Below are 17,064 nucleotides of genomic sequence, written 5' to 3'. Positions count from 1 at the left end.
ATTTTGTGCTTGGGTTTAGTCCATGTTATAAATGGAGGGAAAAGGAACATGGCAGCGACCACCATACAGGACAAGACATTATCTGATGAAAAGCAATCGTAAATACAAAGGAGTTAGAATTGCTGACGACCTTGAGAGGGCCTTGCCCTCTCGAAGTTGACCTGACGGTGCAGCAAATTTTGCCAACTTGCCAGAGAAGCAGCAACTCGAGGAGAGAAAGCCGGTTGGTTTCTCGCTTGGCAAGAAAGCGCTAAAATCGTTTTCTGCTGCGGACCCGCAACCGAGGTCCTGACCCAAGATTCCAGAGGCCCTCCTCGGGTGGAGCGAGCGAGCTCCGGCAGCAACGCCCAGCCCCGGGCGGGCGGGACCGTTCGAATCTACCCACTTTGTCCGCAGGCCCGGCTTCATCCGCTCCTGCTTCTCCGCCTGGGGTGGCAAGGCTGCGCGGGAGACAGGGGTGTATCCCTGTGAGTGCCCCTCCGGCAGAGGCCGGCGCGCGGGGCTCCGCCGCCGGGACTGGGGAAGCACGGGCGGGGGCTGCGGCGTGCGCGCCCCTGCCCCTCCCCTCGCGGGCGCCGCAGCCCTGCGCAGCGGGCCTGCGTGTGCTCCTGCCCACCCCTCCTTCGCGCTCCTCGCCTGCGGCCGCTCCGGCGCACGCGCGCGGCCTCGCGCAGGGCGGGGAGAGGCGGTGGCCCCCGGCGCCCGGCCCCAAACCTGTCAGACCCGGGTAGCCGGCCTGGAGCTGCGGGCGTGGCCGGCGCGAGGACGGCGTCGCTCCCTGCGCGGCCCCGACCCGAGCTGCGCGAGTCGGCCCCGCCGAGCCGGCCAGGGGCGGGGAGATGAGCGGCGGCCCCGCGGCAGCGCCCCAGGTAGACGCGCCGCCCCCTCGCGGAGCCCGGGAGCCTCCGGACCAGCCCGTGCCCCCGCCGCCCGGGGCTTCGGAACTTGGGGGCAGTGTTGGGGCGCCTTTAATTTATAACGTGTTTCGTTTTCCGCAGCATGGGGAGGGACGCGCGGCTGTGCCATCGGGAACTGGCGCTCCGGTGAAGTAGGGGCCGCGGGAGCCGCCGGCCGGCCGCCTGCACCGAGCCGTTCGGTGCGGCGGCCGCTCAGCCTCTGCCATGGCCGGATCCAGCGCGTGGAAGCGCCTCAAATCTCTGCTACGGAAGGACGACGCGCCGCTGTTTCTAAATGACACCAGCGCCTTCGACTTCTCGGACGAGGTGGGGGACGAGGGGCTTCCTCGGTTTAACAAACTTCGAGTTGTGGTGGCCGACGATGGTTCTGAAATCCCAGAAAGGCCTGTTAACGGGGCGCACCCGGCCCTGCAGGCCGACGACGATTCCTTACTGGACCAGGACTTACCTTTGACCAACAGTCAGCTGAGTCTGAAGGTGGACCCCTGTGACAACTGCAGCAGACGGCGAGAGTTACTGAAGCAGAGAAAGGTGAAAACCAGATTGACCATTGCTGCCGTTCTTTACTTGCTTTTCATGATTGGAGAACTTGTAGGTGAGTTGTGTTGCCAACTCACTTTCCATTTACCTTGTCCCGAGGGTTGTTGTCCAGCTTTAGTTACACATGATTTGAGGTTGAAACTTTCTTTTCGGGAAGTTTGTTGTTTATCGAGATATTGATCCCGTGATAGGAGGAATCCACACAGTTCCAAAGTGCAGGTCAACATAAGTAAGACAGAAACTTTCAGAGATAACTTGGACTTTTTCATCTGGTTCTCCAAACACTGTGACACCTACTGTAAAGTTAAGGACGTTAGCTTCACTGTTTATCACGTAACTTCCTCTTTAAAAAGTTCTGATAAAACAACCAGGTTAGTTTTTGCATCGTTTAAAATAGTAAATGATCTAGAATCATAAAATTTTACAGTGTGAAGTGACCTTACTGAACACCTGCTCTTCCTTCTTTTTCACACAGAAGGAATCTGAGGGCCCAGAAAGTTAAATAAGTTGGGAGGACACTTAGCTGGTTAGTGGAAGAGCCACATCCACAGTCTCCAGCTGCTTGCTTTTTTCTCTGCATTTGACTTAAGTGGTCTCTTCATACTATTTCTTTTTGCATTTACATCCAAGAGATTTGCAAAATTAAATACTACTAACTGACTTTTAAAGTTTTTCATTATAGTAAGGATCTGAAAGGAACCAGAGGGCTCCCCCAGGGTTCATGAACTTGTTTTCACTTTTTAATTATTCAAGTAATACATTGTCACTCTAAATACATTCTTAGAGGTTAATTTCACAGTCACATTAGTGTAACTGCTAACTTCTCTTAATAACAGTTTACAAAAGTGACAATAAAGCAGGGAGATAATTCTGCCTTGTTGTTTCTTAATGATGAACCATTAGAAACAGAGGTGCCAGTCCAGAATAAGATATTGGCCAGAGGTTATATGTAGGAAAATTATATACATTTCCTACCTCATTTTATACATCTCCTCCCCAGTGCGCACTTCCGCCATGCTGGCCGCTTTTCTCCCTATGACTCACAAAGCTCTCTCCAGTCCATGAGGCCTTCAAACTGGCTGGTTCCTCCACCTCAGTGGCTTTTAAATTTTCTTGACCTAATTATAGTAAAAACTATGCTTAACGTTGTGACCCGGGTAGGCATGCATACATACATATGTATGGATGGATGTACACACACATACATATATGTGTAAATATATGTATAACTAAAACAAAAGTCCGATTTCTTGTGTTGCATTCTAGTATTTTTTCGGTACGGCCCCAGCCCACTTAATTGATTTTGTGTTCCACAAGTAGATCAGGGCCTGCAGTTTGAAAAACACTGCTTAACCTGGAGTGCCTTTTCCCAAATATTCTCTTGGCTGGTTTCTTGACATTCATATCTTACCCCAAAAGATACCTCTGAGAGACCTTTTCTGACGGACTGAAGTAAGTATCTCATTTCCCCTATTCTCTCCCCAACTTTAAAATCCCTCAGCATCTTGAAATCATCTTGTATATTCACTTGTTTGATATCTGTCTTCTTCCACTAAAATAAAAGCTACATTCCCAGGAACAGAATAGACCTCCAGTAAACTTTTGTTGAATTAATTTTTATTGTGATAGAGAATTATAAATGCTTAAGCTATAAAGAAAGTAAAAGGCAGGTGTGAAATTGTGGCCAGGTAAGACATAGCCTCTATAAGAGACTAAGATTCAATGACTTGCTCAAATTCACATAGCTAGAATATTGAGTCAGTCAGACTTAGTGATTTTTTTTTTTTAAGATTTATTTATTTGAGAGAAAGAGAGCACGTGCACACACATGAAGTAGGAGGGAGCAGAGGGAGAGGAAGAGAAGCAGACTCCCTGGTGAGCAGAAGCCCTACCCTTGGCATCTCCATCCCACAGTGGCTGGCTGACTCACCCAGGTGCCCCAGACTTGGTAATTCTTGAAGTTAATATTTTGTATTTGAAGTTAAAAATCATATTAATCACAATTGTCCCCCTTAAAATTAATTTACTTTATTTTACCTAAGAAAAAATTATTAAGATAAAATTGTCCCGACATACCATTTTTGAAATCTCTTATTTGGTAAATGTTGTTTTGTGAAAGCCAAACTAAGTATTTTACTTAAAATATTGATTTTATTTTCAAAGATAAGAATCTTTCGTTAAATAATACAGAAAAGCTAATGGGGGCACCTGGGTGGCTCAGTCTTTAAGCCTCTCCTTTCAGCTCAGGTCATGATTCCAGAGTCCTGGGATCCAGCCCCCATATCACACATCCCATTGGGCTCCCTGCTCAGCAGAAGGCCTGTTTCTCCCTCTCCTGCTCCCCCTGCTTGTGTTCCTGCCTTCCCTGTCTCTCTCTCTCTCTCTCTCTCTGTCAAATAAATAAATAAAATCTTTTAAACAAAATGCTAATAGGATAAGCATTAACAAATATTCAAGGTGTTACATAGAATTAAATTGTATATAGTAGAGCATATATTAAAGTGTATCAAAAGCACTTAGAAAAAAGGCATCTTATGTAGAAGTATGGAGTAATTTTTAAAATGAAATAATTTATTTTTATTTATTTATTTATTTTTTATTTGACAGAGAGAGATCACAAGCAGAGAGGCAGGCAGAGAGAGAGAGAAGGAAGCAGGCTCCCGGCTGAGCAGAGAGCCCGATGCGGGGCTCGATCCCAGCACCTTGGGATCATGACCTGAGCCGAAGGCAGCGGCTTAACCCATTGAGTCACCCAGGCACCCCTAAAATGAAATAATTTAAAGATCTGAAAGGGAAGACTTGATTTTGAATCTTGGCTTTGTGAGACTTGAGATAGGTCCATTCTTTTCTTCCTTTCATTCAGCAAGTATTTTTTGTGTACTTGCTCTATGCCAGGCACTATATTAAGTATTTGGGCTATATAATTGCAGACAAAACTATTATGGAATCTACTGTCTGAAGCACTTAGTTTAATGGAGGGCACAGATGTTAAACATATAGACAAATAAATTTAAAATCCATATGGCCTTAAGTGTTATGAAACAAAAGAACAAGGTACTATACGATAGAGTAACTAGTGGCACATAGTTTATGTGTGAGCCAGGTGCAATTAAACCAAAAGGTAAGAGTTACTCAAGTAGAGGAGTGGAGGAGTTTTCCAAGTGAAGAGAACAGCATGTGCAAAGGTCCTAAAAACCTTCAATTCTTTAAAAGGACCTAAAAAGAAGGCAAGTTTCACCGGAATATAATAATAAGTAAGAGGGAAGGAGCCCAGACCACCAGATCAGCCAGTTCTGATAGACCATATTATGAGTATAGTTTTAGGTCTAAGTACAATGAATAGCCAATGAAGGCTTTTAAGTGGAGAGCGATATGATGGGATTTACCTTTTTAAAAGATTATTCTGGGCCTTTTGTGGAGATGGGTTGGAGGGTGCAAGAATGGAAGCAAGTAAACTATTGCAGAGGTCTAGACAAGAAATCATGGCTTGGACTGATGTGGATGGAGAAAAATGTACTGACTGAGAAATATTCTAGAGGTAACATTAACAAAATTGACTATTGGCTTAGATGTGGGGGTTGATTCTGAAGTTTCTCACCTAAGAAACTGAGTGTATGGAAATGCATATCATCTGTTAGGCAGGGAGAAAATACAAAGCAGGATTTAGGCACGGGCTCAAGGGTTGGTTTCGACATGTTCATTATCGCATGTACATAAAGTAGCCAGTAAACATGTCTCGTGAGCTTTAGATATGAGTTTATAGTTCAAAAGAAAGGTCAAATTAAGAGATACAGTGTGTAGTGCTATCGGAATGGAAAAAAACATCTAAAGAGTCTTTTTTGAGGAACTCCAACTTTAGAAGTCAGGCAAAAAAACAAACAGGTATTCCAGAATCTAAGAAATTAAAGTATTTCCAAGTGAAAATAAATAAGGTAAAGCTGCTGAGAGGTCTAATGAGATGAGAACTATACTATCCTTTGGATTTAGTAATAGTTATTGATTAACAATTGCATTTTTATTGGGAGTGAAAAAGCTTGAAGAATGAATGCAAACAGACTTCCTGATAAAGATGGCAAGTGAACTCCTATATCTAAATGTACTTTTTCCTGAAGCCTCTCAAACTACAATAAAGGGATTTCTAAAGGTATATATTTTTATAGCCATATATCCATCCACATCTCTGTCTGTGTATGTGTATGTATGTCTGCATAGATGGGGAAAACTGGAGAGGAAATAATAACATAAATTTAGCAAACTAGAAAGGAGATAGATAAAAGAAATAACTGACTTAATAGACCCAAGAAAGCCCCCTGGCAAGCAAGTAGTTGGGGAATGCCAAGAATCAACCCAGTTTACACTAATTCATCAGAAACACCTAGAGAATTTATTAAAACACACATTGTTGGGTGAGAGCTTCAAATTAAGTCTGGGATAGGGCCCAAGGATTTGGATTTCTAAGTTCACAAGGGATGCTGATACCAGGGACCATATTGAGAACTGCTGCACTTCAGAATCCTAAGTAGGCCCCGAATTGTTTGCACCTGGTACCCCTAGAAACGTGGGTGAAGATGAAAACTAAAATAAGGAAACAAGTTAAACAGATACAATAATTATATAGTTAGTATCCACAGAAATAAGAGATATGTATCTACAAGAATAGGCTGTTTTTAAAAAAATTCAAAATAAAGAGCTTTTGAACAATAAAAACAAAAAACAATTTGAACTCCATAAAAAAGTTATAAGATGAACTAAGGTAATCTCTCAGAGTAGAGCAAAACAATAGAAATGGATAATAGGAGAAAAAACACAAGAAAATTAGCATATCAATCTAAACTCCAGGTAATAGGAATTTGGGAAATTGAGAAAACAGAAGAAAAGAAATTGTCAACAATATAGTTTTTAAGAAATTTCCCCAGAACTGAAGGGTTTACCTTTCCAGGTAAGAAGAGTAAACAAAAACCCAGCAAAGTGGGCGAAAATAAAGCCATACTGAGGTACATCCTTGTGAAATTTCAGAATACAGGGAGCACATTGTTATCTATTGCTTCAGGCAGCTGCAGTGTTAAACAATTCCCTCTGATTGTTTTTTGACAAACATTTCTTAGGGTTTGCCTAAGGCAGATCCCCAAGTCAAGTCAAAACAGCCTTACTTGTATGATTTTCCAGGGAAGTACCAGGCAGATCAAATAATGATAGTTCTTTGGGAATGGGGCTTGTAAGGAGCTCTAACCACATTTTAACCTGCCAGGCTAGTTTTCACTATGGTTGCTGCTTGTTGGTTTTCAGATCAACCACAGAGCAGGAGAGAGGGAGATGGGTCCAAGGCTACAGAAGGTTCACTGTTCTGAAGAAGATTCAGTTGTTTTCCTTGAGTGAATACTACCTATAACAGCCTCTGGTTAATTTCCAGAGTTCTAAAAAAGTTGATATGGACCATTTTCCCTAGGTTCTCATTACTTCCATAGAGGAGATGATTTTCAGAGGTCCTTATTCTGCTATTTTTTGCTGATTATCAACACATGGCTCTTTAAATTTAGGTTAACTAAAATTGAATAAATCCCTCAGTTGCCTTACCCATATTTCAAATGCTGAAAAGCTACTGTGACTAGTGGTTCTTCTGGACAGCACAGATAAAATATTTCCATCATCTCAGAAACTTACTGGACAGTACAGCTATAAGGTGTTATCTTTATTTTATAGATAAGGAAACTGAGGCACAAAAGTATTAAGTAACTTTCTAAGAGAGTCTCAGAGAGTCCAAAACCCCATGTTATTAGTCACCAACTTACATTTTTCTCAGTGATTTCCAGCTCTTTAAAGTCAAGGGAATACATTAAAAAAAAAAAGTGGTATTTGTATAGAGCACACTGGAGTAAATGGATGTGATTATAAGATCACTAACTCGGTCTCCTGCTGCTCTTGCCTCTGCATATCATGCCATTAAAGAGGGGAACAACAACTCAGCACACTTATGTGTCATAATACCCTAGTCAGGAAGTTAATTGTAACAGTGATGCTCAAAATTACCAAGACCAGAAGCATCCACATCACCTTGGGAACATGTTAAAAATGGAAATTCTCCTTTAAAAAAAAAAAAAAAGGAAATTCTCAGGCCTCATCCAGCCCTCTGGAATTAGAAATTCTGGGAGTGGGGGACCTAGGGTGGCTCAGTGGGTTAAGCCTCTGCCTTCAGTTCAGGTCATGATCTCAGGGTCCTCGGATCAAGCGCCGCATCAAGCTCTCTGCATAGCAGGGAGCCTGCTTCCCCCTTCTCTCTGCCTGCCTCTCTGCCTATTTGTGATCGCTCTCTCTGTCAAATAAATAAAATCTTAAAAAAAAAAAAAATTCTTGGAGTGGGGCAAGCAATTTGGTGTGTTTAACCAGGCGATTCTGATACACATAAAGTTTTGTTATAAAAAGCTTATTCAGTGAATGGTGCTAGGACGTTGGTTAACCAATAGTAAAATGACATATATATACACACACACACACATATATACACACACATACACAAAAAGAATTTTATATATTATATATACATATAATGCCTGGAAAATCAACATTAAAAATTTTATTCTAAATACCACCTTTAATCTCTCTGAGACACTGCTGTCTGTATCCAAGGGAATCCGTTAATCTTTATCCTTCATTTTGAACTCATGTACTTTTTTAAAATAATTTTTAAATTTTTTATTAACATATAATGTATTAGCCCCAGGGGTACAGGTCTGTGAATCACCAGGTTTACACACTTCATAGCACTCGCCACAGTACATACCCTCCCCAATGTCCATAACCCAACCACCCTGCCATGTACATTTAAAAAATTTCTTAAGTTTAATTTTGTGGTCAAACCTTCACAAACAAGTATCTACCTTCAGCTTTCTTGTAATATTTAGATATTATGGCCATTAATTTCACTAATAGTAGGATTAGTAGGTTGAGTAAAAGCTGCAGTGCTAAAACAAAATTTCTGTGTTAGAGCCCAGTTTAATGGTTCTTAACTTTTTTTCAAGATTTTATTTATTTATTTGAGAGAGAGAGACCATGAGCTCAAGCAGGGGACGCAGCAGAGGGAGAGGGAGAAGCAGATTACTCGCTGAGCAGGGAACCTGACATGGGGCTCGATCCCAGGACCCTGAGATCATGTCCTGAGCTGAAGGCAGACAGTTAATCAGCTGAGCCACCCAGGTTCCCCGTTTCTTAATTTTTTTAAGGTCATCGACTCTTCAGAGAATCTGTTTATAGAAATGGACATCTTCACCACAAAAATACACATATTTAATGTTCGGTATAAAATTTCAGGATATCTTGATTTAATTGTAATAGGATAAAGATTTGGTTAAAAGCTGATGTTTTGTAGGATGTTACATATTTTTGGTTTGCTTATGTTTATTATTTTAAACATTATTCTAATTATTCATTATTTTAACTTATTCCTTCTTCCCTCTCACCTTTACCCCAAGGTGGATACATTGCAAACAGCCTAGCAATCATGACAGATGCGCTTCATATGTTAACTGACCTAAGTGCTATCATACTGACCTTGCTTGCTTTGTGGCTCTCTTCAAAATCACCAACCAAAAGATTCACTTTTGGATTCCACCGCTTAGGTAGGTAATTGGGAGTTTCTTTCGGTTTATAAGATTTCATAGTAAAACCACAATGAACTATAACTAGCCTCTGAGTAACTGAAGTCTTTCTGGTGATAACCTATTTGAATAAAGCAGATGAAAATAGATAAACATGATTTATTCAGATACATATACTCCAGGGTACATTCAGTCTAGTCAGCTAAACAGTTTACACATACCCAATAATACAGTAATCACTAACTGTTGTTCCCTATTTCCTGAAGATGTTAACAGAAAAAAGTTTACCTTATAGTTTATTCAAATAGGCAAAACCACATGGGTTTATGCTAATGTGTATTAGCTTCTTTCGCTATACTTTGGGTATTTCAACCAAAGCTACATAGCCCAGATCTTAAGCAGTACTATATGTTTCACATATACTGTGTGGCTAAGCTTCATTGCTGCCATTTTATCATCATAATTCTGTAAATGCTGATAAGGATTCTTTGCTTGACCAAAGTTTATTCAGGAAACTAAACCTCCCGAGCCCATCTGTGCACTTCTTTAAATAATCCTGTTTTAGCAAGAACCCTGCTAAGTCAGTTGAACAGAACCCACACTCTCAGTATCTGGTAGGTCATCTCAGAGGTGATATCTCATTGCACTGGCCTGTCTCTAGTGAAAATTCTCTTAGGTCAGTTTAGCCAGAATCCCCCTCAACCCTTATGTTTCCTCTTAGTAATTTTCCATCCACTGACTTGCCGATAGAGTATTCAGAGCTGAACCCAATCTCACCCCACCCACTGCAGAGTTCTATTGCACTGGTCCTGTACCTTTCTTCATAGCTTCCCCTCTTGAATAAAGTCTTCTTTACCATGTGTTGACAAGTGTCATTAATTTTTTTTTCTTTAATAATGTACATGTTTTTATTTTCCTATTTTGAATAAATATTAATATTTGAGAGGTTAAAATCATACATTGTTATCCATACAACTCTTTCTCTGTTACTGTGTTTTTAGATTTTTTTTTTACTTATTTTAAAAATATGTATGAAACAATTTACTTGAACTAGTATGTGAAATGCCATATGTTCGGATGTCATTTGATTAGAATCCAGAAGTTGACATTTAGGTAGCTTTAATAAAACCTGTCTTAAAGATCCAGAATTAACAACTTGCAGTTTAATTTTGTAGAGACACTGACCTTCTTGGCTAATACATGAGTAAGTTCCTCCCCTTCTTGGTTACTTTTTAGGCTCATCATAACTCAGCATCTAGGTCTTCTAAAATTTAGTCACTGGGCCTTCTATGTAAAACTCCATTGTGCCTGAAAGGCTCTATCTCAACTAGCTATCCAGATCATCAGATTGGGACATTCTCTGGCACCCCACCTTCAGCACTCTGAGCTGCTTGCTGTACCAGAGAGTTAATGCCCTGACGTGTGTCTGTGATTTTTTTTTCCCACTTCACAGTGCAGCCACTGCTTACCAATGTACTGTACAGTCATTTCTTAACTGATTGCATTGGGCTTTTTGAATAAATTCAAGATTACTTTCAAACTTTAATTTCTTGTGATTTAAACACCTTCAATTTAAGATCTAACATTCAAACATAGCATCAAGGAATGGGGGTTTTACCTTCCACCACTGTTTTGAAAGAGTGTTTCATTTTGTCCTGCAGCTCTTAACCTTTTAGGTTATAGACCCCTTGGACCATTAATGAAAGTAGTAGAATTCTCCCCCCCCACCAAAGAAACATTCAATAACAGAACATAGAAAGTCCTACATATAATAAGAACACATAATCATGAAAATCCTATTAAATATCAAAGAAATACTTTATCTAGTCACTTCATTTCTTCATACACAACAAGCACTGTGAAAAGAGAGAAAATAGGACTGACTGTTCCTGTTTATCTCTGCAAGTTTCTGTAGAAAGTCAAATATACCTTTTTCCTTAGAAGTACAAAGTTTACAATTATGGATTAGATACCAGCATTTGACTCATCTCTTCTGAGAGTTCATTCAAATAAAAACAGCAGAGAGAAGCAAGTCACCAGTAAACACCTTTCGGAGTTAGAAGATAGATGGGAGGGGGCCAAAGGAAGAAACAAGCCAGGAAGTTGCAGCCCAGTGCACACTGAGCCAGGAGCTGGCAGCCCCACACTTCTCCATAGAAGACTCAGGGATAGAGCTGAGCAATAGTGAGGACTGGGGCTGAAAACAAGAACAGTTAACTGAATGACTATAAGTGGGAAACTGCTCACACTTGTCCATTCTGTTCCTACCTTCCTATCCCCACTCAGGTAGCCTGCATTTTCCCCCCATGCAAAGTACCATATAGTTCTTGAAAGATCTTGAACAAAATGTCTGGGGAGAGCTGAGGCTTGTAGTGTGGAAGTTGATGTTCCAAAATAAGTCTTTTTCATATTAGAATTCAGGGTTTTGCACATGTAATGTGTGGTTCCCCTCCTCCAAAGTAATACATTTGTTTTAGTCTGCCCTGCCTTGCACCCCTTATTAGTAACCATTTTAATTAGTTTATGGCTTATCCTTCCTCATTTTCTTTTTGCAAAGAACCGTTTCCTTGTCCTTCTGCCCTAAATGTAAATGGACAACCAACGACCTTTTAGCAATAAGAAAAACAGAAAAATTAGTCCTAGAGGAAAGAAAGGTGACTTTAGAAGCAGAAGCAAATGTTTTAAATCATCTTATTAATATACTCAGAATAATAAGACAGTAAAATATTTTGAAAAAGAAGCATATAAGAAAAAGGTCTTTGAAATGTTACTGCTAAATTTTTTCTAAAAATTCAGTACACAGACTAGAAAATATAATCGAAGTCTTAGGATATATAGAACAAAAAGATAAAAACAGGGGGAAAGTTTAAAGCTTTTATAAAAGAACAATTTAGAAGGTCCAAAGATTGTGCTTATTAAGAACCTCAGGAAAATGTTAAAAAAAAATAAAAGGGAGTGACTTCATATAGGCTTCCCTTTGGTGTGATGAGCATGTTCTGGAATTAGAGGTGATTGTGTCGTAACCTTGTGCACTGAAACCCACTCATCGGTGGTGCACTTTAAAATTATTAAACTGGAGAATTTTATGTGGGTGAATTTTATCTAAATTTTTAAAAATTATCTTAAAAAGGAAGAGAGTTACTGAGCTACAGGTGGGTGAGTATTTCCCAAAGCTAGGGAGGGACTCAAACCTTTACACTAGAAGGGCCTTATGGGATCTTCATTTTCTTTGTATTGCAAAATTTTATGAGGATTTTGCAGATACAGAACTTATTTCACTTATTCTGCTCTTTGGGGAGGATTAGAGAGACAGCAAGGATATGTAGAATTGAATAAAGCTGTAAACCACAGCAGGGGCTGTCTTGTGTTCCACAGAATATACTGCTCCATGAGTATTCTTTTCAAGCTCTGTGAACCTCTAATACCAAGACTTGGGGATTCAGGTCCTAAAAAACGCTGCAGAAAAAGTCCCCCTAAGAAACTTCTGGTGTTACTGTTGTTGAATTTTGTTTTGACATTGTGGATTATGGGGGGGAGGTTAGGACAGGAGTTAATTTTTTTCTTTGTTGATCTGTTTTGTAAATATGTAAAACTTATGTTGCAAGAATCAAAAATGAGTTATTAAAAGAAAGGATTTACTCAAGAAGCTTTATTTTCATTCTGTCCCCTCCAACCCATCCTCTAACCCCATTCCTTATTAGTAATGATTTTTAACTTGTTTCTGGCCTACCCTTCCAGCATTTCCTCTTGAAAGTATAAGTGAATACATACATATATACCATACTGCCTACCTTATCCCATCCCCTGCCACCCTGTCTTATGCAAAAAGGCAGCATACTGTGTACCCAGTTCTTGACCTGGAAGTGTGTGTCTGTGGATGATAGATACTAGTTGTACCAATCCTTAAATTTATTTCCTTTCTGTTTGCTTCTAACAGTTTATACAATGCCTAATAGGATTTATCACATTTTATAGCTATTTTCATGAAACCATATCTTGTTCTAGACCATGAATGAAGTAGGGATGGAAACAGATAATATTAAATAAACTTTTTATGTCTGGCAGTAATAAGTGTGCAATATGAGATTATTAGCTGAATTATTGCTTATGCAGGCTAAGTAAATAAATAATATTATTCTGAGTAAATAAGGACATGAAAACTATGAGGCAGATCATTTAATATAGCTCAGGAACGTCCAATCACTTGTGTTTAGGGTAAATTAAACCAGTTTCCAAACTAGGAGTAGGGATATTTTTGAAATTTGAGGACTAAAATATCTGGGACTTGAGAACATTTATCTGTAGTTCTGAAACTGTGATCATATTCACAAACTACACTATAAAAAGTTATTTGATTCATAACATAATGGGGTGGAACAGCCAGTCTTCTCGGTCCCTTCAACTAAGTAAGAAATTAGTTGGGAGTGTTTCCCCCAGATGTCAGTCAGAAACAGTCCTATTTGTTTTGGTACTTTCCACTTTTAAAGTTTTGGGAACAAGTTGTCTTTGGTTCAGATCTGAGATCTGCAGTTTTACTAACTATATGACCTTTTAGAGATGACTTAATCTAAGTACAAGGTTTTGGGGGTTTTTTGGTAAAATATGAATGATAATACTTGAATACGTAATGTGGTAAGGTCTAAGTACCTGAGGTGGTAGACCTGGCCCAGAATGAATTCCCAATAAAAGTTCCAATCTTGTTTCCTTCCCTCTTTTGCCTGCCAGTATATCACTCTGCCCACACTTTTTGCATCTCTCAGATGCTACACACTCCAAAATTATATGTCTTCCCTCCCCGCTAATTCCCTCCCCTCAGAATTCTTCTCTGAGCATAACTGTCTCAGCTAAGTAGTGGGAGAAAAGTAAGGTGATTCACCCTGATGATTAAGCAGCAGTTTTAGAGCTGTGCTTTTAAACTCAGGTCTTTGGTAATATGTTTTTAAGATTTATTTATTTATTCCAGAGAGATAAAGGGGGGAGGTACAGAAGGAGAGGGAATCTCAAGCAGACTCCCCACTGCATGTGGAGCTCCACATGGGGCTCAATCTCCACCCGAGCCAAAATCCAGAGCTAGACGCTTAAGCTACTGAGCCACCCAGGTGCTCCTTTTGTTAACTTTTTTGGAACTGTGACTAAATTTATTTTCACACAAATCATTTAGTGAAGGTGAGAAAGGTGGTTTTAGATTTGAAGGGAGTACCAAATAGCTGCCTCAGGAGTCTGTTCCATTCTGGTAGTACATTCCTTTCCTTCACGTGAGCTCACAGATTGTGTAAAGTCATTCAGGTTTTCCTTTTCTTTATCAAGTGGCAGCTCTTTTGTGGGAAAAGAGAGAGCAGGCTAGAAACCATATATGAGCTATTTTTAAGTGCCTTGATTTATTTGACTGTGGGTATGTCCTCTTACCCTGGAAGTTAATAAAACCTAGAACTTAATGAAACACACTGTAGCAGAAATCCTACAGATCCTTAGGAGGAACAGACTATTTCCCAGACAAAGGGGAATTGCTATTCGAAAGAAAACAGTACAATCCCCTTGCTTTCTACTTTTATTCTCTGTAGATTATGAGCTTAATTGACTTTTATTTATAAGGCTTTTCTTCCATTTCTTGGGCTGAAGAAGCTTCAAGGATTAGATAAAGATAGAGATCATGTAAAAGGACTTAGTAAGAGTTGTTTGTATTTGAAATAAAAAAGCAGGATTTACATTTTGGTAATGCAAATCATCAGCCTAGGTTAGCGAAGTAACAGTGCGGAGTGTAATAAGCAGAGTGTAGTTCCACTCAGCAAAGACCTTAGCAGACATGGCTAGATGATGGTTCTTCTCCTGTAGGTATACAGTTATAAAGCTAATTCTGTGGCATTTGCTATTTCATTCCCTGTTGCTAAAGGAACAGAAAGTATTCAGCTAAAAAATTTCTCTTCCCCATACATGCAGCCATGGTTAGTCATTCATTTTAATAACGTCCTCCCACTCCTGACAAGGGTTATGCCAGTTAATGATTCACATCTTAGTGAGAATTCATATCACCTAAACATCTGGAAAAGAATAGATACCTCCTAGAAACTGGAGTTTTTGCTGAGACAGAAGGAAGACATGAGTGAGGTGGTCCATGTTGGATAGTCAAGAGTCCATTTGAGAGTGCTGGCCATCTTGGGTATGGGGTAGAGGGAGTGGTGAGAAGGCATTAGAGGGGCGCCTGGGTGGCTCAGGCATTAGGCATCTGCCTTTGGCTCAGGCTCATGATCCCAGGGTCCTGGGACCAAGCCCTGCATCAGGCTTCCTGCTCAGTGGGGAATCTGCTTTCCCTCTCCCACTCCCCCTGCTTGTATTCCCTCTCTTGCTAAGTCTCTCTCTGTCAAATAAATAGAACCTTTAAAAAAAAAATTGAAAAGATTATTTAGAATAGGAACTGAAAGGCTCCAAACATGGCAACCTACTCTTGCCACCGGAATACCAGGCTAAACTGCAAAGTCTGCTTTGCAGTCTGCCACCTGGTATTCCGGTGGCAACAGTAGGCCACTAAAAAGTGATGTCTTTAGCCTAAGTGCATGCAGTAGGATTGTCTGTGGCTGAGTTGAAGTACAAATATGAATTCAGAAATCCTAGGCAAATCTAGCACAGCCCACTGATTTTCCTTCTTTTTCCTTCCTATCTTTTACTGGAAGGGTTTCAGTTGTGAAAAAAAGGAAGTACAGGAGAGACTGTGTCTCCGCTCTCCTTCCCTATTCATTTTTTTAAACCACTGAAACCTGTTTTTAGATGTTTGCTCTAGTTTTTGAGACAGCAGAAAGACAAGCATTATGGAATTTAAAGGAAATATACTCATTATTGGCATCCTAGCATTAGCGAAGTTAACACTTATGATAGGCCAGTACATTTAGGCAGCACTCCTGAAAAACAGTATGTTTGGGCTGAGTGTGGTTTATGTAATTGAAGCAAAGGGATACTCATTCACTGAATAGGTGCTCAATAGTTACCTGTTGATTAAAGGAGTAATACTGTAGGCTGGGGAGATAGGCAGTAAATATGTACACAAATGCAGTAAATTCCTAGAGTACTTCCTAGAGTAAATTCTAGGAAGCAAAGAATAAGGTACTATAATGGAGAGTAACAGGAGGACAGAGAAGGACTCAGTGTTTATTATATGAACCTTGAAAACCTCTAGTTTTGGAAATTTATAGATGTGTTAAAATATGCAATAAACATTTTTCATATTTTCTAGTACTATCAAAACTTGACATTCATCTCTGTTTTCTCCCATTTGATTTTTTTCTTACCATTTATGAGTCATTTAAACCAAAACTGCCTATTCTCTGGATGTGAAATTCAGGGTATATTTTGGTCTTAATAGATCATTGACCATAAACATGTGTTTATATTTCAGCTGAATTAAAAGACCTAAGTGATGTTATAATAAAAAACACATATTCACTCATCTTACTCCCTCCTCCAGTGCTCCAGTTCAGTCAGATGAAGTGATTTAATTATTTGTGTGTAATGTAGCAAAATATGTTGGAACTACTATAATAATAGATTTTCTAGAATTTCCATAAAAATCTCTTTCAAGAGTTTTTCATTTATGATAAATTTCCATTTAGTCAAGTTTATCTAAAGCTACTGGGGTCCTAACTTTCATGGAAATCTAGGGTTTCAGTTGTGAAAATTCTGGGTCTTCTTTCAAAGATGAAAAATCCATGCTGTTGTGTTCTCCTTTGTGTTGAAAAACTTTTTTGTATGTTATGTGACCAGAGACTAAGCAAGAGCAAGAATGAGAAGACTGGAGCAAGTCAGAATTTGGTTGTTGATGGAAAGTTTCCCTTTCTTTTAAATGTTGGGAGGCAAAAACCTTGCTTGTGTTTATCTACATTCTGTCATGTTAAAAAATACTTTGAAAGGGGTGCTTGGGTGCTCAGTTGGTTAAGCATGCAACTCTTGATCTTCAGCTCAGGTCATGATCTCAGGGTTGTGAGATTAAGCCCCTTATCAAGCTCTGCGCTGAATTTTTATAAGTA

General features: G+C 39.8%; 1 protein-coding gene across 6 annotated transcripts in view; it reads left to right on the top strand.

The window, feature by feature from the left end:
• Positions 1-687: 687 nt before the first annotated feature.
• The window catches only part of SLC30A4 (solute carrier family 30 member 4), a 31,088-nt gene continuing 14,711 nt past the window's right edge, over positions 688-17,064 (top strand). For 4 of the 6 annotated variants that reach the window (XM_059372745.1, XM_059372748.1, XM_059372749.1 and 1 more), the window contains exons 1-3: positions 783-869; positions 999-1,512; positions 8,924-9,070. In XM_059372745.1, coding sequence (XP_059228728.1) covers positions 1,122-1,512; positions 8,924-9,070 — 538 coding nt within the window. In that variant the 5' untranslated portion in view covers positions 783-869; positions 999-1,121. Of the gene's footprint in view, positions 1,513-8,923; positions 9,071-10,285; positions 10,460-17,064 lie in introns of those variants that run through there. The other 2 variants (XM_059372751.1, XM_059372747.1) reach the window with 2 other exon arrangements.

This window comes from Mustela nigripes, chromosome 13 (genome assembly GCF_022355385.1).
Source record: "Mustela nigripes isolate SB6536 chromosome 13, MUSNIG.SB6536, whole genome shotgun sequence".
Classification (NCBI taxonomy): Eukaryota; Metazoa; Chordata; class Mammalia; order Carnivora; family Mustelidae; genus Mustela; species Mustela nigripes.
The sequence above is the reverse complement of the archived record's forward strand: the minus strand, read 5'-3'. Positions and strand labels throughout refer to the sequence as shown.